Source organism: Penaeus monodon, unplaced genomic scaffold (assembly GCF_015228065.2).
Source record: "Penaeus monodon isolate SGIC_2016 unplaced genomic scaffold, NSTDA_Pmon_1 PmonScaffold_3490, whole genome shotgun sequence".
In the NCBI taxonomy this organism is placed as follows: domain Eukaryota; kingdom Metazoa; phylum Arthropoda; class Malacostraca; order Decapoda; family Penaeidae; genus Penaeus; species Penaeus monodon.
Genome location: NW_023658220.1, coordinates 2,462 through 24,262, shown reverse-complemented (window position 1 = coordinate 24,262; position 21,801 = coordinate 2,462). Strand labels below are relative to the sequence as shown.

General features: G+C 39.8%; 1 protein-coding gene across 1 annotated transcript; it reads right to left on the bottom strand.

The window, feature by feature from the left end:
• Positions 1-11,078: 11,078 nt before the first annotated feature.
• LOC119570663 (zinc transporter ZIP9-like) lies at positions 11,079-21,510 on the bottom strand (the record flags this gene model as incomplete). The annotated part of the gene is given in 8 exon segments (XM_037918314.1): positions 11,079-11,348; positions 11,686-11,821; positions 12,032-12,122; positions 16,942-16,973; positions 16,975-17,015; positions 17,363-17,503; positions 18,208-18,322; positions 21,422-21,510. Coding segments are annotated over 8 exon segments (863 nt in total), but the record flags the coding sequence as incomplete, so codon positions are not given.
• Between the last annotated feature and the right edge of the window lie 291 nt (positions 21,511-21,801).

The following is a 21,801-nucleotide window of genomic DNA, read 5'->3' as shown; positions in this document are numbered from 1 at the left end:
TGAAGAAAATATATATTATATATATATAAATAAAAATATTTAAATCTTTTTATCTCTTCTTAGCCACCTCTATCTATAAGCAATACGTAATACGAAAGGTGCGCGCTTTCGCACGCACGCAAAGGCATCACGCAAAGGAAACACCCCATACAAACAAAACCCCCTCACACTACACCACAACACACCACACACACACACAAAACAACCCCACACACACACACACACAACACACCAAAACCCCACACACCACACACCACCTATATATAAAAATTATATATATATATAATAAAATAATTTATAAAATATTATTATATATATATAAACGATCCAGCCCGTTTCTGCTAATTTAAGCAGATTTAGAAGGGATATCTATGATGATGGCAGAAAGCCTCAAGGCGCCAGTGAACGGAGCAGGGGCCCCGGGGGCCCGGGCCGTGGGGATGATCCCTGTCTGAAGCGAAACCCCAACTCGACCAAAATAAGGCAAGTCTGTGGTCAGAGAGCAAGGGCTGCGAGAAGCAGGACGTAAAGTACTAAGATCCACTTCTATGTAGATGCTGTCCGTCCCACTGTGGACGATGCTTTTGTCGCCCTGGTCGCTAAACACAAGACAGAAAGTACTCAGGACACCTTGAGCAAGATTACGAGCTTTTGCAAACTCCGGCTGTCACATGCAACTGGGGTGTTAATATGCAATCAGCTCAAAGAGCAACTGCCGTGCCGTGGGGGCATATACCTTGATTGAGTTTTTCATGTGCATGTCAAGGAGAAAGAACCAGTACCCCATGCCTAGACTAAAGGGCAGAAGCTGAGAGGATCATTACAGCCATCACTCCTCCGGGTAGTAGAACTTACTCCTCGGATGGATCGGTCGACCCTGGTAACCCACAAGGGCGCCCTTGTTGTGGCAAGGGAGCCACAAATCAGTGAGAGTCGGCCCTCATCGCTCTAAGCAGAGCCATTTGCGATCATGGAGCCCTACCCCACGCGTCCCTGAGGGAAGGACACGTGTTATACATGTTTAGATTAGGGCGGTCACTGACTGTCTAAGCACAGCATGCCGAACGACAACATTTCCCTCCTGACACTCATAGCGCAGAGGATTCTAGTTCAGGTTAGAAGAATTATCATAAAGTGGGTCCCCAACAACATAGGCATCAGAGGATTGAGCTTAATGACAGACTGGCCGAAACTGGCAGGGGGAAGCCCAAAACTCCATGATCATCCACTCATGCCGAAAAATCTTAAGGTACAGGTCCAATGTCACAGGATTAGCCACTCTCCTGTACCCACACAAAGAGGAAGCGAAAACCTTCTCCTCGGCCAGATGGTACTCAGATGCCACGGCTATGAGCCACTGGCACTCTCTGCAGCAATTAATAGAGGTGTCGAAGTCATTCTTCACAAAATCAGAATAGGCTACCACTGCGCATGGCAAATTATAGAGACAATTAACCATGTTGACAGGCGTTGCCAGACTGTGGCGAGCCTATCGTCAATCTGTTACACTATTTACAGACTTGTGAACATACAATTTCTGAGACAGGGACCACCAACCACAGCCGCCGGGCTGGTAAAAAGATTATGCATGTTGTGGGAACGCCTGTTGGCAATCCGGCCATCGTGGTATGCATTCAGTGATAAAAATCACCTGAGACAACTTAAACTTCTGATACTGGCGAAACTAGCCTTTACAAATATCCCTAAACTAAACTCTAAGCTGACACTCCTGGAAGTTTCGCAGCAAAGTCACGCCCGACGCCCCACAATACTCACAATAGTATTATCACGTGCACAGAGGTAGCATGGGCACTTCTTGATAAACTACAAGGATAACTATCAGACAAAGTGAGAAAGGAGGGTTACTTGCTCACCACTGTGGAGCTCCGGGAGTGGCCCATCCCAGAGCTGCCATTCTATGCCAAAGAATTGTGGGTACCAGGGCAAGTGTTCGGTGTCAAAGTTTATTACTCCTATATATCACTTGGCATCTCCTCCCCCTTCATTAATATTTTGCAATATATTATTCAGAACTTACGAAGTTAGTTTACTGTTAACCCAAATTGCTGGAAACTTTATAGATAATCCTGTCCTCTTTTGCAACGTTTTGTATGTGTTATTAATTCATATGGCCTAGTTTAACTTCTCTCGCACTCGCTCGCACACACACCAAGTATAATTTTGTTTATATTATTGTTGTTGTTTGGTATTTTGTAATTAAAATTTTCCATCAAATTTCCATAATCATCTTTACGTAAGAGTATATAAAAACCCTGTCCGAAACAGTCCACCGGGATATAGGTAAAGAATCAATACGGAAAGATATGTATATATATGCAGAAAGTGTACACATAAAAAAACCTCATACCCTTTTTTATGTCTTCATCAGACGAAAGAAAAATTTAACAATTTTTTTGTAAAGTTCACTCTAAAAGCAGAACTTACCCTTAATCCCCTTTCTTCCATAAATTAGAAAAAATAATAATGCTAAAATATGAAAGTACAATTTGTAACCAAACTATATCTGTATGATATTACTGAAATATATATGCTAATGTATTCAAGTATCTATTGTTATATTCTAATAATATAATAATGTTACATGTTTGTCTCTCTCTCACACGAACACGCACGAAGCACACACACACACACACACACACACACACCACACACAACACACACACACGCACCACAAAACACACACACACACACACACACACCACAAACACACACACACACACACACACACACACAACAATGTTGCTTCCTGCTACACTAGATATACCACTGTTGTGTTGTCTTTCCCCTTCCAGATAAGACATCTGAGGGTAGAGGTAGAAGAGAGGGTGTGCTACGAGAAGACAGGGTGGAACGTTTAGATGGACTGCTACGGGTAGAGCGAGAGAGATAAGGGCAGGTGGCAGGGAGGTAGAGATTGGGATGTCTGGATTTAAAATTGCAAAAGAATTTGATTGGGAGAGGAGGGGGTAGAAATGAAAACGTAAGATAGAAGACGAATAGATGCAGGGGGAAGGAATGTAGAAACCTCTTGGGAAGAAGGAGGGGTAGAGTGGTGGGAAGCACTGGAGTAGGGAGTAAGAGAAAAATCTCATCGACATGCTTGCTGTCTGGCCTTGCATGAAGTTCGAATTTGGAGTTGCCACCTCACACCTAAGCTTATAGGCAGGGATGCCCCTATAAAATACATTATGGGGGGAACCACAATTGGCACATGTGCCAATTGTGGTGCAGAGCAGTTTGACTGGTCATGACCAGGTTGGGTGCATAGAGGGCGTCGGGCTGTGGAGCAGCAGGTTGGCAGGGTGGTTCTAGACGTCAACAGTTATGATACTGACGAGGTGGAGGTTAATATGCTTGGAAAGGGAGGAATTCTCCGTCAATATAAACATGTAGGGGAGGACATGTGTACGGAAAGTAATCTTGTCAGTATTGATGGAGGACTTACGGCGACCTCTAGGGGGAATGGGTGTAACAATGTACTGATACTGCATGAGGTAGGCGAGTAAGTCTTCTCTACAATCTGACCAGTCTTTGTCGTAGAAAGGATAGTTTGTTGGGGAGATGAAGGCAGTTCTTGTGCAACATCTTGTTGTTGAGGCATTGTTCTAAGAGGAGTGTTTATCAGAATTAAGGGGCTGTAGAAGGGATCACAATTTGGCTGGGCTAAACAGAGTACTTAAAAGATTTGTAGAGTAGTAGAAGGGAGTAGTAGAAGGATGGGCCTTGTGAAGAGGAGTGTGTTGAGTGAAATAGTATTGCAGAGAGATGAATAGTATGGCTGCAGAGTAGTAAATATGGAGGAGTAGTAGATGAAGTAGATGAAGTTGGGAGAGGAGAAATGGTTTCCTGGAGGTTGAGGATGATTTGGACTGGAATGAAATGATAGCAGATGTTGAAGAGGGGTAGAAAGTAGTTTTCACAGTTGTGGTCAAAGGAGAGCCTGGGGGTCAGGGAATCAGGGGGATCAAAATCAGTGGGGCTAGTTGCTAAAGGGGCATGCCTCATTGCCCCTAATTGGGCTACAAAATCTTCATTACTGGCCATGGTAAGTCTGGAGTACATTGGGGAGAGATATGGTCCACCCCACAGGGTCCCCTTGAGGGGAATAACATGACCACGGTTCCCCTGGGCCATTCATGACTGGCACAAAGTCAGCCTTTCATGCTTTCAACACGGCTTTCAGACATCAGGAAGTGGACAGTAGAAGTTGAAGAAAAGGAAAAGGAAAGGGGAAAAAGAGAAGACCATGCAAAATTAGTTGAGTCGAGGGCTGAAGCCCAAGGTAGGGGTGATCCCTGATATTAGGCCTCAGTCTCCATCCACTGAAGCCCTCACGCAACAACGGACACGGGATTGAGGGTCTCGCTTTCAGAAGCAGCCTCACTCCAACATCATTAAGAGTAATTTTATTAAACAAATCAAGACATCTTGGTTGTCTGCCTAAACTCATCATTCACTATACAGATGGTAGTGGTGGAATAGCTATAAATTAAATATTAGGATATTGGCAATCATCGATTGTAGAAGGAATTACACCAATACATTTCTCTTGTGGAGGAGGAAAAAACAACATAACCTTGGTTATTCTAGTGTGGTAGGAAGAGATGAATAAACAGGTAAAGCAATAAACATGCATATATATATATATATATATATAATATATAATATATATTATATATATATAGATTATATATGTATATATACATACACACACACACAACACACACACACACACCACACACAACACACACCACACACACATATATATAATATATATATATATATATATAGTTATATATATATATATATATATATATAATAATATATATATATAATATATGTATATATATACATATGTATACATACATATGTATCTATATTCTATCTATCTATCTATCATGTGGTGTGTGTGTGTGTGTGGTGTGTGTGTGTGTGTGGTGTGTGTGTGTGTTGTGTGGTGTGTGTGTGTGTGGTGTGTGGTGTGTCTGTGTGTGTATAGGCCTTTTCGTAGATTCCCGAAACCCCTAACACTTTGATACATCGTTTCCAGTTGTATCATGATATATTCAAAGTTTGTACTAACATACAAAGTATAGAAAAAAAGGAGTTATCTTTATTCATTTCACATAAAGAAAGTCAATAAAAAAACAATAAAGTACACATAATATGCTGTTAAGATTTTTAATTACAAGCAAGACATTATGGAAATTTCAAATAAAATGGAAAAGTACCTGAAATACTCTGCAAACTTATATTGTTTATACACATGACTCTCCGCTTCGCATGGCTGTGGAAAGTTTAATTGTATTTCTCAAATTCAGTCAAAATATTTTTTCCTTATTATATACATTGTTCTTCATATGAAAAGTGGAAATTGCCTAGGGTTTTGCATCTTATCGTATCCACGGCAAGTGAGTTCCGCGTCCAAATCAGACAACAATGATCACAGACATTTACTCGACTTATTGATGGTTAATGGTTAATGATTAAAAGCATGGCTAGACATCTAAGGTCATGTAGCGCTATAGGAAGGTACAGGGTTAGTGAAGGGCGGTTGAGTTAGTAATTAGTTGCTATACGTCAACTATCTAGATTAATATTGAAAAGGTTTAAAGATGGGCAAAGGAGATGAGTGAATGGGTTAAGGTAGGGTTAGGTAAGGGAGATTAGATCAAGTGAAGGATAGGTGGGAAGAAAGCAGAGGTACGGACTGCATCAAGCGTGGGCAGACAACAGAATGTGTGGAACTGAAAGAGGGACATTACATAGGGAACATAGGGTAGATCAGAACGTGACATCAGATAGGAGTGTTAGAGGGTGTGGCCAACACGTAAACGGGCGAGAGCTGTCTCCCAAATCTGTTCCGATAATGGAGCTGACCAGGAAATTGAAGTTTCACAGCAGTTTTAATTTATTATACTTGACCAGAAAGATTGCCATCGGATATTATAGAAAAGTCTTAAAGTAGGAGTAAAATCCATGGCTGGAATACGTGAAAAAACGTGGTTGTGTGATGTTAACATAGCGACGGCTAGAGTATCCGCCTGTTCATTGCCGGGGGATTCCAACATGGCTGGGCACCCAGCAAGTTTTACGGCGTGTGGACAGGTAAAAACAACCAGTTCTGGTTGGTCAAGAGCATTAACTTTATGAGTGTTAATGAGTTGCGGGAGCGAGTATATTGTTTATGGCAAAAAAGGAGTGAGTAAAGTAAAAACATTGGATTCAGGAGGGAGGGAGTATTTGAAAGTGCGAGTTGGGAAGGTTACTGCAAAAACCATCACCGGTGTGGATTTGGAGCCATCAGTGTAAACATGAGTGCTGGAGGAATGAATGGAGAGAATATCTTCAAGAGTTTCTGTAAATGAGTTGGTTGGGGAGTTTTGTGAGACAAAAATGGGGGAAGAGGAGACTGGTGTTTGAGGAGTAGAGGCAAAGGTAGGTGAAGGGGAGTGTGTCGTAGAAGAAGGGGTGGGAATGTTTAGTTTGTCTGCTGCAGGTAGTGAGGAGGGGAGATGGGAAGGTGTTGAGCTGCAGTAGTGATTGGAGTGTTCTGGATTGAGGAAGGTAGGAGGAAGAAGTGGTGGGGAAGCAAGATATAGGAGGGATAAGTAAGAAAAGGTGTGTAGGAACAGATAGGTAGATGGAGGGTTTGAGTGAGCGTCATTACTGGAGTAGGAGTAAGAGAAAAACCTCGTCGACGTGAAGCCTGTATGGCTTCACGTAGAGTGAGACCAAGTCTGTATCTGAGAATTGCCACCTCAGACTCAAATTTGTAGTGGGGCAGCCCCTATAAAATACATTAGGAGACTGCCGCAGTTGGCATATGTGTGACTGTGCAGAGCAGTTTGATCGGTTTGATCAGGTTGGGCACATAGAGGGCATCAGGCTGTGGATGGCAGTGTTTTGCACTGATGGGAAGGAGATTGATATGGTCGAACAGGGATGGATTCTAAACCAATGTAAACATTAAAGGGAAGGTCATGTCTTTGGAAAGTAATTTTGGCAATGTTGGTGGGTTCTTACGGTGACCTTTAGGAGGGATGGAGTAGCACTGTACTGATATTACATCATAGTCTGTGAGGCTGGCGAGTAGTCTTTTCCATAATCTGACCAATTTTTTTTATAAATTGGGTAATAGAGATCGATCCAGTACGAGTATTGAAGGTTGGATGTGGTTCTGCAGGAATGAGGTTGCCTGTAAGATCAGTTAGAGCTGATAATGCTATAGCTTGGTTTCAGATGTAACTGTGATCGATGAGAATGATTGGTCGGCTGTGGAAAGAGACTTGCCTACTTGTTTTGGAGACATTCTGGAAGAGAAGTGTTTTTTCATAGTATGGAGCTGTTGGGGGAGGGGGGGTCATGAAAAATTGGTCCCATTTGGCTGGGCTAAAGAGAGCATTTAAGATATTTGTAGAAATGGGGTAGTAGAAGGATGGGGCGTGTGGGACGAGGAGTAGTGTTGGGAGAGTTGGCAGGTGTCCTGGAGATTGAGTGTTGACTTGGGTGGAGAGGGTAGTAGGTGTAGTGTTCAGATTCGGGTCAAAGGAGAGCCTGGGGTCAAGGAACCAGGCGAGTTTGAGTTGGTGGGGCTATTTCATGAAGGTGCAAGTCATTGCCCCTAACAAGGGTATAACATCTTCATATGGCCATGGTAAGCCTAGAGTTGTGGTGCTATTTCATGAAGGGGCAAGCCATTGCCCCTAACAAAGGTATAACATATTCACTACTGGCCATGGTAAGTCTAGAGCTGTTTAGCCCTTACTCTCTAAGGGACCCTCTGGGTGCAAAAGTAGTTGAGTCAAGGGCTGAGGCCCAAGGCAGGGGAGATCCCAAGAATTGGGTCCCAGGCCTTGCCTCCTAAGCCAACAACAGGCAAGGATTGGGGGGGGTAGGGATACTTTACTTATGAGTAAATTATAACAACAAAGCAAGATATGTAACAAAAAAAAATATATATATATATTTGAGCTGTAAGGTCTATATCATAGAGGTACAGAATGATTTTGAAGACATTCATCCCACCGAAGTCAATACCATATTGTATGACTTTGACATGTTGGAAATTCTTACCATGTTGTTCCAGCGACTGTCAGAAATGCTTCAAATCCTACCATATATAGTGAACATCTACTTGATCTACTACTAAAATGGCATAGAAAACATTTTATGCACCCTTACAATAAAAAGCTTTATGAAAAAACTTACAATGAGATTTGTAATTAACAAAAACACAAATCACTATCTGAGTCTGCCTGAAATATACTGAAAAATATCATGCTCTGACTGGCTGGCTGATGTGTATCAAACCGTATCAAGTTGAATGCAAATGCTTTAATACAAAATGAAAAGATGTTTCAACAAGTTCCAATAATGTATGCGTTAAAGGGCAAACATATATCAGAGTGCATCAAGTGTTAGGGGCTATGGAAATGTTACAAAAAAGGCCTTATGTGTGTTTTGTATGTGTATATTTTATGAGAAGATTTGTATATGACAAAACACGTAAGGTTACATAAATTATGTAGAATAATGCAATAAATACATAGAATAACATTAGCACAAATATTTTGGCAATATGATATACAGTTTAATTACAGAGTTTTGCTACTTTAATTACAAAACAGGCTACCTCTAGACTGTCATTTCAAGTGTAGTATCATTTCACTATACATAACAAGTGAGCTTTGACCAAAGTAATTACAGTGTTATTCCAAATGACAATTAAAAAACAACAACTAAGACCAAATGTAGATCAACGTAACCAGTCAAGCATTTCAGGCTATGACCAACTAGTTTTCATTATTGTGAATAGTTCACTCTACATCCTCTGCACCCAAAGAGTATTGGAAGGGAGAAAGAAATGGACCAGAAAGTATTATTCAAAATGTTGATTTTGGAAATGCATTTACATCCAGCTGTCAGTTCTATGGACTGATCCACTGCAATGAAAATTTCAGTAAAGGAAGACAAAAACATATTCAAACAATGAGGTTCAAATAATTCCCTGACAAAAAACACGCACACACACCACACGCATATACTCTCTCTCTCTCTCTCTCTTTCACAGGCATACGCATGCATGCCAAATTCCATACGAACAAAAAGTAAAATGTAAAGAGAAAGAAGAGAGTAATTTAAAAGTACCATTATATTTCCAACACACTCATACAAATGCTCAACTGGCAATATAAATAAGAAGGAGATATTAATAATATTGATTTAGAATAAAAATAAATAATAAAAATGACTATAACAAAAACAATTTTAACTGATTACTAATTACAAAAAGATACAGGATCCATTGGGCATTAACCTAAATACATTAATCAAAATTAGGCAGTTCCTATCAATTTAAAAATGGTAGACTTCATACATCTTTTATTTCTATGAGAAGAGTTGGACTCCATGCTTTGCAGAATAAAAAAATCAAAACATCTATATATGTATCACAGTCACATATGTTATAGCAATGAATAATATGCAGCAATTACAACTGGTATAATTTTGATATTAGTACAAATAATAATGGTAATGGTAAATGGCAGTAGTGATAATAGTGAAGTGGTGACAATAATGGTTCTTCATGATGTAATGACTGTTATTAGTTGTTATGATAATAATCATTCAGGTAATTGTTATTATTAAAAATATTTGTAATTGCACTGGTACTGGGGTTAATCATAATGAGAAAAAAATATAAATAATAAATAGTAATACTGGCAACAACAACAACAATAATAATAATAATAATAATAATAATAAAAATAATAATAATAATAAAGATAATTATAATAATAACCAAAAAATTCATAATAATAATAGTAGTAGTGGTAATAATTCTAATCACAACAAATCAATATTAATAATAATAATAATGATAATAATAAGACAAATAAAGCATCATATTACATTAATGCTGGTATATTGCAGTGTGAAAATATGAAAAATATCTGTCTTTTTCCCATTTTCTTTTTCTATTATCTTGCAATGTTCTGTAAACTTAATGGAGCATTAGAAAATCATTCACTTGTGACAGCAAAGTAAAAGGAAATATGAAGTGGAAATCTTGAGTATTTTCCCTTTCCTTTTAAGGAATGTTTAAAATCATATACATGATTCTTTTAACAGTGCAGTAACTGCCAGTTTCATTGCAAAACCTTTGTGAATAATACTAATCCTTGAATTAACTGCATATATCTATTATAGTGAAAGCTAAATAATCTCTAAAATGTGTAATAAAAATGAGCAGTATTTCACTATATTTCAAAGTGCGGTTAACTACATTAGGTTCACAACCTGTGCCTTATGGTAGTGTCACGAAATACAAAAAACTGTTCCTCAGTTCAAAAATACAACAATGGTAAATCTCTAAATCAGTTTATCCTCATAATGAAGATAAATCATATATATATATTTTAAAACCCTGCAAAGTCATCCAGCTATCACATTTCAGCTGGCATCTGTATGACAATAACTACTTGAATATGGTGATAAAAATGACTGCTCTGTCTGACAACCTTCATGTGGGGATGTATGATTACCTTGGTAGTTTTAAAGAGGCACCATTACTAATAAACAACAAAAAATAAAAGGGACAGTTTAATAAACAAAATCTAACAATCATATCCATAAATCTCTATAAAAAGGGAAAAAGAGAAGACTTGTGCATATTCCTTAAAAACACTAAAATGTTCTAACCATAATTCATTTGCATCTAAAAAGTAACCAAAACATCAGTGCTTTGCACCAAAATAGACAAAAGAAGGATAGGAGAAGTACCAACTTACGACACACAAGACTGTCCATTGACACAGTGGAATGTTCTTGCAGTGGGTCTCTCTTGCCAATGTTGCTAGAAGAGCAGCTCACTAATGAACATTAGTCTTAGAAGAGCAGCACTGTTTTTTTTTCAATCCATATACAATCACTGGCACAGGAGGCTTGTGTCGCCAAGGTGGCTTTCAACATCCTGTCACACCACAGAACATGTTGTAAAGGTACAGGAATGCCCAAAATACTCCAATATTCAAATATCACGTGAAAGACGCTCAGACATCAGATATGGTAAGCCATGAAGATGAATAACACAAGGAGACAAATTGCCTAGTGATGGTGGCCAAATGTGAGGAACAGAGGCAGCAAAGAGCCACAAATGAGGGCCAGCAACTGCTTGCGGGAGAAATGGTTGCCTCCCCTCTCCTTCGGCTGTGGCTGGTGAGCTCTGGCAGGGACATGTACTGTGGCTACATAAAGGAAGGTCCCAGCACTGAAGAGCATAGCGATGCCTGTGTGTGGGAGGATGAGAAGGACTCCGTGCCACTCTGGAATTTAACAAGTCCTTAGTTTATTTTCAATGATGAAGGTTATTATGATATCACTATTAAATCAATAATTAAATCTGTTTTTATGTTATTAAGCACTAAGTACTCTCTGGAATACTGAAAAGATTTAATTAGTCACTGTCATCTGTAAAAGGTATGCATCTCCACAGATGTCTTTTTTTTTTTCCTGAATGCATTTTTAACGGACAGACAAAATTTTACTTACAGATTTAATCTGTCAGGACAATAAAGGATAAAAAAGAAATAAAGAAAAAAGAACATCCACTCCAAAGCTGCCAATGCTACCACAGAATCTGGCAGCAGACACGATATTTACCGGGGACAATTGCAACATATGTGACCACGGCACCGATGGGAGCAGCAAGGGCGAACACGAGCAAGTGTCGCCGAATTTGATTTCTCTCTAGTCCGTCATGCAACAAAAAGGTCACAAACCCAAATGCTGCAGGAGCCTGTTTATGGATACAGTCGGTTAATTATATTTTTGTTGCGAAAAATAATAACAGCCACAACAATAAACTAGAAAAAGAAGCACAGGATGAATGCTGTTCAGATCTGTACTTGTAGCTTGTAATGTAAATGAGAGCATTCTAGAGAAATTACCTAAGGATTATGATCACTCAATAGACGTTTACAAATGCACCTAAAAGCAGGAGTTGTACCTTGTGTAGCATGATGGCGAAAAAAACGATCATTTCAACATCCGTGTGTGATGATGAGACTGCAGCCCCAAGTGCTATGCCATCAGCTGCAACGTGAAAATTGATATGTTAATAACATCTCTTCTCATTTTAATCTACAAATGCTTTAATACAACAAAAGCTCTGAGCCTGTCACTTGTTCTGTGCTGTAAAGTGCAAGCAGTTACATTTTTTTAATGTACTTTTGCCATTTATTATTTGCTTATTTACATGTACACTGCAACCCTAGCACTATTTATACTTTTCTATTATACTTATCTACTGCAGAAAATTAGTTAACTTTGTATACTTCACACTATAAGTCCTTTTACATGTGTATGATAACCTGTTTTCTTTTACTATTCTTCTTACACAAAGATGATCCACAAGTGCTTTGTCACTAAAGAGTCAGCTACTTACTCACCTGTTTATCCCATTCCTTGAATTTTTATGACTTTCTGACATCCCCACTGTTACAATGTTATTTACATTATTAGTATTATCATAATTATACAAACAAAATAATGCTAATAACACTAATAATGATAATAAAAATAAAAACCCTCTTCTCCCTATTTCCAGGACTTGGTTAATGGTTAATGGTTAAAAGCAAGAGAAATGTGCTAGACATCTAAGTCATGTAGCACTATAGTTAATGTTTGGGAAGGGTGGTTGAGTTAGTGATTAGTTGTCTAAGCTGGGAAAAGGAATTGGTGAGTAAAAGGGGTTTAGGGTCGGGTGTGGTAAGGAGTTAGATTAGATGAAGGATATGTATACGTTTGAGGAAAGAGAATAGGTTGTGAAGCAGAAAGTGTGGGTTTCTGAAAGGATGTCTGATAGTTGGGAGGTCGGTGAAGGGAGGATAGATGGGGGAAAGCAGAGGTACGGGTTGTTTCAAAACGTGGGCACGATAATAGGATGTGTGGGATTGAAAGGGGAACATTAAAACTGTGCAAGGGACATTGGATATGAAAGGGAGGTGTGACATAAGGTGTTTTCTGATTGATAAGTATGGATGAGACATAAAGGGAAGTGGGGATAAGACAAAATGATAATTGGGGTATTGGAGGATGTGTTAGAAAGGTCTCTTGAAGGCATACAATAGATGGACTAAAAAGAGGAAAGGGAAATATGACGAAGGTCAGTTCTGTGGGAGCGGAAACCGGAATATTCCAATGAAGGATAGTATACTTTACTGATCTTGAGGGGGGAAGCAGTTAGAGGGTGGGAAAAGGACTGAGAGGTCTGAGATGGGAGAGGTGTGGGAGTTGGTGTTCTACTAGGAGGGGTATTAGGAGATGAGGAAGGGGATACTTGTGACATAAGGGATTTACGTGTGTATCCAGGAGGGAGTGGAAGGGATAGAGGGATGGTGGGAGGGATAATGTGGGCGGGGTTGGGGTCGGGGGGGATGGGCTGTGTTGGTAGGGGGGGTAGGAGGATAGGGGTCGGGGGGGATATCGTTAGGAGGAGGATGGATATCAGCAGTTACTTGGAGTGTGGAAGGAGCAGGAGTTGTAAGATTTGGAGGTTGAGTGTCAGTTTCATTAGGTAATCTGAATATTTTCAATGGTTTTCTTCTGAGTTGGTTTGGGAGTTTTGGGGGATATAGGATTTCTTGTGAGGGGGGGGAAGAGAGGACTGGTGTCTCAAGCAAAGGAGTAAAGGAAGGTGGAGGTGGATTGTGTGGTAGGGGAAGAGGGGGTGGAACGTTTGTTCTGTCTTTTTACGGGTAGTGCGAGGAGGGAGAGGGGACGGTGTTGGGGTTGTGGTGGTGATTGAGATATCTGTAGTAGAGATTGGCGTGTCTGGATTTAGGTTGGCAAAAGAGTTTGACTGGGAAGGTAGGAGGTAGAAGAGGGGGGTTTAGATGTAGGGGGGGTGGGTTTTAGGAGAATTGGTAGAATGAGCAGTATTATGGAGTAAGGAGTAAGAGAGAAACCACGTCGACGTGCTTCTTGTCTGGTTTCACGTAGTGTGAGTCCAAGTTTGAATCTGAGAGTTGCTACCTCAGACTCAAATTTGTAGGGGGGGACAGCCCCTATAAAATACATTATGGGGCCGCCACAGTTGGCACATGTGCGTGATTGTGCAGGGCAGTTAGATCGGGTATGGCCAGGTTGGGCACATAGTGGGCATCTGGCTGTGGAACGGCAATGTTTGGCTGGGTGTCCTAGACGCCAACAATTTTGGCACTGACGTGGAGGAGGTGGTATGGACGAACAGGGAGGGATTCTCCTCCTATATAGACGTTTTAAAGGGAAGGTCATGTCTTCTGAAGGTAATTTTGGCTATGTTAGTGTGTTTCTTTCGATTAGCTCTGGGGGGAATGGAGTAGCATTGTACTGACGTTGCATCATAGTCTGTGAGACAGGCAAGTAGGTCTTCTCCACAATTCTGACCAATCTTTGTCATAGATTGGGCAATTTGCTGGGGAGATTGAAACTGTTCCGGTGCAAGTATTGAGGGTTGGATGGGGTTCTGCAAGGATGGGGTTACCATATATGTCTGTTAGTTTTGTTAATGCTATAGCTTGGTTTTCGGATGTTACTGTGACAAGACGGGAGCGGTCGGGTCGGCTACGGAAAAAGACTTTACCTACTTGTTTTGGAGACATTGTTGGAAGAGAAGGGTGTTGTCAGAGTAGGGAGCTGTGGGAGGGATCACGAAAAATCGGTCCCATTGGCTGTGCTGAAGAGGGTATTCAAAATTGTTGTAGTGATAGGGGTAGTCGAAGGGCGGGTGCGTGACGAGGAGTAGTGTTGAGGGAGGTAGTGTTATGGGGAGGTGGGCAATAAGGCTGTAAGGTATTAATAAGGGAGGATGGGGTGGTTGATGTTGGAGGTTGTGGGGGTAGAGGTGATGAAGTTGAGCGTGCTGGGAGGGGTGGAAATGTTTCTTAAGGATTGGTTGTTGGTACTGTACTAGTAGGCATGGATGAGGGGGTAGTTGTTGCAGTGTTCGGAGCCGTGGTTCAAAGGAGAGCCTGGGGTCAGGGAATCGGGTGGGTTTACATCGTTGGGGCTATTTGATAAAGGGGCAAGCCTCATTGCCCCTAATAGTGGAGGTAAGTTTTCATTGCTGGCCATGGTAAGCCCCGGATTATGTTGGGGATAAAAACAGTCCCCCTCAGGGTCCCCTTGAGGGGTAAGGGCTAGAAAAATCAGGGGAATACCGTGCCCATGGCTCCCTCAGGCCGTTCAGGACTGGCACAAAGTCAGCCTTTCATCCTTTCAGCACGGCTCTCACACCTTAGGAGGTGGATAGCAGAAGGGTTTGGTGAAGGGACAGAAACGAAAAGGGGAAGGAAAATAAAGGACCATGCAAAATTAGTTGAGTCGAGGGCTGAGTCCCAAGGTTGGGAAGTTCCCATCATTGGGTCCCAGTCTCCGCCTCCCAAGCCCCCCCACGACAACAACGGGCAAGGGATTGGGGGGGTCCAGGACTTGGGTAAACAGGAAAGGTCTCTTTACTGACAGAGTGATTGTGGAGCTATCTATGTATAATAATAATAATAAGACAAAAGTATAGTGGAGAGTGCATGTATACATGTTATCCTTGTATTAGTGAATTAAATTCTCTCTAGCATCAGGTTTCTTTTTTTCTTTGGAACACAAAAGACCATATCTGGTGAAATTTCTTATTACCAAGATTATCTTTCATAATTTCTAGCCAACATTCATATATCAATTAGTAAAAAAACTTTGATGACCTTGAGCTGTAAAATAAGTAACACTGGGTTAGGTATCACAAACCTTGGAAAAATTTCATCGTACCTCACTATGCTATTAATTCATTGTATACAGTATTTCTATAGTTGTGTATAGTTTGAGCCTGACTTCCAAGACGTGGTATATATAATTTGATAAACTTATTACAATATCTCTACTATGAACATCTCTCTCATTTTCTCTTGCCCACCTCCTCTCCCACTCTCTCTCTCTACAGAAGGGGAGATGGGGGGAAGTGTGCAATTTCAAGCATGATAAGTGTTTCAGATATTATACTTCGTAGACATTATGTATTTCAAAGTGCAGCTTGGCACCCAAGTTTCTATTCTCCCATGACTGATGACTGTACTAAAAAGATGAAAAAAATCATACATACTTATCAAAGCACCTAAAAAAACAAAGGAACAACTAAAAAGGCACAGGGTGCATTACAGAAAAACTGAATAATGCATAATATTTTTAAAATCATACAAATGTCAAAAGGTTACTTATTGTTATTGTAATTATTGAGATGAAAACATTGCACAGAGGAGGCAAGGAGTCCTGGTGGCCACACATGAGCACTGGTTTGGGCCAAGCTGACATGCCACACCCCAGGAGACTGAACACTCAAGTAAGCCTATTGCCTGGATCTCAAGCCACAAGCAGGTTGTGATGCACCTGCATTCACACAAGCGCAATCTACTATTTGATAAATATATTCTTGGAAAAAACAAGAAAGAATACTGAGAACAAACAGTGAGTGAGAGAACACCACCAGACCACCACAAAAAATGACCAAGGAACTGTTCCATATCCCAAGACTAAGTAAACTCATAATTATCATTAGAAAGTAAAGGTGCAGTAAGGTGTATTTGTCCCTGTGGAGAAATCTTTCTTTCAATCTGTCTCTATCAAATTGTATAAAAGATCATCTCTCTCCCTCCTTCTCTATTTTCCCCTCTTCCCCCATATCTCCTCTTATCTTATCTGCTTCAACTCCCTATCTCCTTATCTCCCTCCACCCTATCCCTCACTGTGTCTGTCCTGTTTCTCTTCTATATGCAAATCAATGACTAGGAGTTTTAGAGTAACCTTACCTGTTTCTGTAGGATTAAAGCTAGTTAATGATCACATTTCAAATGAATTAAAAGTTCTAAGCTCCAGCGATCTTACCTGCAAGCATGTACCACTAAGCCTAAGGTGGCTTGTCAGCGAACTTCTCCTTCCTTTGGTAACTCCATTCTCTGCATCACCTGTGTATGCCATATTACATTAGTAAAGAAGAACATGAACTTAACTGCTATGCTGTGCAACATACATAATTTAAAGAACTAAAATTTGTGTAATGAAATTCCTCTTGATAAATATCTCATTTTAAACCTACAATGAACAGCTGAAGAGAATTTTACTATTATCTTTGGATTATTTCCACTGTCTCATTGCCAGAAAAATGGGAAAGTAACTGAAAGTAGTGGGTTGGCCAACACTCCAATTGTTTTTACATACTCTTGAAACTGAATAAACAGAATTTAATCCTTAGAGATTCTCCTTTCAGCTGTAGAACATGCAGCAACTTCAATGTGCTGCCAGTAAAAATCACCTGCTTTGCGATGGCCACCTGAGCACTGGTCTATGAGCAACATCAACAGGAACCCAAGGACAAGCGGTGGTCCGATGAGGTTGTGTGGTTCTGTGTGCGCCTGCTCCTCACCAGTGTGGCTGTGGCCTTCAGTGTGACTGCCTGGAATAATAGATTTTGATCTGGGTCCCCAAAAAAATCTGTGCATGTAAAAATTCTCTTACTGTTGAGATATGTATTAAATAAAGATATCTATAGTGGTACTGGTGCCATCTAGTGGTACTTTTTCAATTGTTTGGTTCTATTTCCTGGACAAAAGCTGCTAGAGGTACTGCTGGTAGTTCTGGGGTCATTATCCTTGTGGTTACAGAAATTGGGTTTTGTTTTGCAGTTTCATATAGATGATATATGTAAAAAACACACAAACAAACACACACACACACATACACACACACACAAAAACACAAAAACAAACGAACACACGCACACGGACGCACGCACATATGCATGCATCCACACAACACACACCAAAAACACACCCCACACACACACACACACACACCACACCCCACACACACACACACACACACCCCACACACACACACACACACAAACACACACAAACACACACACACACACACACACACACGCATGCATGAACACGAACACGCACGCACACACACAAGCACACACACACACACACATATACAATTTCTATTCATACTTCATATGAGAGGCTTCATAACAAAACATCAATTGTGTGTGAATTAGTTGTCTATCTATATAGCTTTTCATGCCAATGATCAATTAAATAGTTTCCCTATTACTATAAAAAAGAAAAAGAAACTGAAATAAGCAATAAATACCTTTTGTGCTTGTTTCCATGCTGAACAGTGTGTTGACTCCCTCAGGAATGATGACAGTGAGAGATGTGCCCACAAGTAGGCCGGCACCCAACACTGTCACTACCTCCATACGGTCCTGTAAGAAGAAAATGTAAATGTCTTCAAATTCAACATTATACGACAGGCAGAAGTTCACATGGAATTACAAGAGGATAGATTGATTAGTGGACATACTTATACTATACAGGTGTAAATGCAACCTCACAGAAGAAAACCAAGCACATACAAAGACATTTACTGAATATTATAGCATCTATTTATAACAAATAGTGACTTATTAACTTTCTCCTTCTCAGTGTCTTTCACTCTATATCAATATATCAAGTACCTTTTAGTCTCTATATCTCATGTACACAACCTACATTTCTCTTGGTGATTTAAATTGCTACATCTCTAATTTATGGACCTGCATCTTCTATATTTTTAGACCTTTTGCTCTCTTCCTCCTGTCAGATCATTCTGTCTGTTTGCATCTAAATCAGTTCATGTGTTTTAAGCATAGCTAAAGAAATACTGGATATACTAGTGCATAGACCCACTAGAATGTAGAACCATAGAATATAGTATTATTTGGTTGTCAAAAAGGATTATCCAAACCAGAAACAAAAGCCTGCTTCACAGACATCCTTAACCTTATTCTTTGCAACAGACAAAGAACAACTATCACAAGAAAAATACATTGAACAGAAATTTAATTTACAAAGACCCAAATTCATGTGTATAACTACACAGTTTATTAACATATTCATAGAAGGTTATTAACACTTAAATTTATGCATATAAGCTTGCTGCAAAACATGCATGGTATCTGATCAATGAGGATAAACTAAAACTACTGAGATTACAAAGAACACCCTATTTGATCCTCTGTATTGAAAGAAGAAGAAGAAGACGAAGAAGACGAAGAAAAGAAGAAGAAGAAGAAGACGAAAGACGAAAAACGAAGACGAAGACGAAGACGAAGCCGAAGAAGAAGAAGAAGAAGAAGAAGAAGAAGAAGAAGAAGAAGAAGAAGAAGAAGAAGAAGGAAGAAGAAGAAAGAAATATATATATATATTATGTGAACATTAGAGAGACAAAAAAGAAAGAAAAAGAAAGAGTGATGTAAAAATGGATGGAAAATGGGTGTGGAGAAGGAGTGTGGAGTGGAAAGAGAGAGGAGAGACAGCAGGACAGTGGAGGGAAGCAGGGAAGGGGAGAAAGAAGGGGAGATAGAGAGAGGAAGATAGAGGAGAGAGAGGGGGAGAAAATAAGATGTTTGTTTAAAGAGAGACCCTAACTTCTGATAGCATATCATATAGTCCAAGTCTTTGTCTTTCACTCTCATAAAAGTATTGACATTTTTTATGCTGTGAGTATAAACAGAAGTTAAACCATACTCATACCTGTAAAAGCCACAGAAGGTTAAATCAGACTGCCATCGTAAAGAGTGAAATTTTATACTACACAGTACCTTCTCAATTTTCTTTCCTTCCATAACTCGTCTTTCTTATGTACTCTAGGTAATTATACACATAAATAGTTTAAACTAATCTTCCATATATCTGAGAACCTCCCTTATCAAGATGTTGGTTTCTAAACTTATGTAAACTTTAATGCATTTTTTTCTAATGACCCATAGTAAAGAAAGGTAAACTGTTCAGTCCATTTCATATTTTTTTTTAACCCACTCATGATAATTACCGTACTGAGCCATTGCTTTGGGCACAGTCTGACACTTGAGTGAAAAATTAGAAGCCTGAGAAGCATAAATTTAATCCACTTTTGGTATGCAGCATATATGACTTTTAACCTAATACCACCAAGTTGGTTTTCCAATACGAAAGCCCTCTCTCCCTGGTTGTATTCATAGTGATCCAGACTCCGCTGCCAGATCTTGTCGTCACCATAGTGTGCGTGACATGACCAGACATACCCCAGAAAACGGGAACAGCACACCATGTCATGTATGCACATGCCACCTGGAATATAATCCAGGCATGCCATTACATGTACATAAATGCCACCTGGCAGCAATGGGTTAAAGCAATGACGCTAAAAAGGGAATTGTATCTTATATTTGAAGGGCTGTATCTTTTAAGTGCTCATAGATGTCCTACCACAGTACAAGATACCCTGAATGTGATAGTTAGCAAACATTTTCATATGCCAAATATTACTTCATAGTTAAAATGCCAAAAAACTGTATATTTGTAATCTATAAATAATGTACTCAGTTGTCTATAAGCAACCAAATTTCTCAACAAACTATTAATCAAATATCAGGCAGCCTTGGGACTTTGTTCAATTGAAGAGAACATTAAGAAGGAGTAGAAATGGGAAGGAAATATACAACTGTATTGAGCATTATCTAAATTTGTTTAGGTCATTCCTTTTTCTTTTTGATGTTGATTTCTTTAATATCACCCTTATTAAAATCAAAGTTATCCTTAACAGATATAATTCACACAATGCTATAATGGTTCTATTTACACTGCACTGTCTCTTGTGTGTCAAGGCTTCTTGCTCGGTCAATTAGAAATTTCATTCTAGTAACAGCAACAGGAGCTCACAGGCATTCTGATAATTAAAGATACCATTCTTATTATAAAGAAATTTCAAACTTATCACACTGCAAGTTCCTTGTAGTTTTACACTGACAACTTTCACTTCCATCTGCTCTACCAGATATGATTTGTGGCTACGAGGTGTCTAACTTTTGAATGCAGCCACAGAAAACATTAAAAATACTATAACAATAATCTATTCCCCATCATGTTAGACAGCATCTTCATAGCAAAACCTTACTTATAGCTTTGCAATTATGAAAAATGTTCCAGCATACTGGCTCATTAAGCATAGAATCATAGAATTTGCTGTGGATACTACTCCAATAATTTCCTTTTTTACATAAATTATTTGCTTTTCTTAGAAAATGGAAACTAACACTAAAAATCGACCTCGAACTGCAATAAATAAAAGTTGATAATAAAAGAAAAATAAATCACTTCTTGTCACTTGGTGCACATAACGACCTTGAGCCGCGGTGTGTAACTGAAGAGCGTGATAAAAGTGTCAACATAAGCCCCTTATTTCCCACGAACGACACACTGTCACACCATCACACTACACGCACCATACACATCACCGTGCAAAAGACGGCTAAATCCTCCAATAAGAGCCAGAATTGACCTACCTCAGACATGGTCATGACGAGAGGGATGGAACCCGCCGAGTAACAACCAACCAACATGGCAAAGGAGAGGAGCGACAGGACCATCACAGGCTCCATTTTCGGCAGAAATTCTCCCTCCTTTTGCGAATGAAAGACAAATAACAAAGCCCAATTACGTGGCCATGTAAATCCCCCGGCTTACGAAGGGAGAATAAGGAAGAAACGACGATAAAATCAGAGAAAAATTGCATTGGCAGCGTCGCTCTCCTACTGCCTCCAGCTGTTTCTGTGACACAAGTAAACATAAGAGATGCAGGGGAAAATTCGGCCGCTCTCTGGGGGAGATTCGAGGCAGATCTGGGGAATTTGGGTAGTTTTGGGGGGGAATCTGGAAAAAAAAT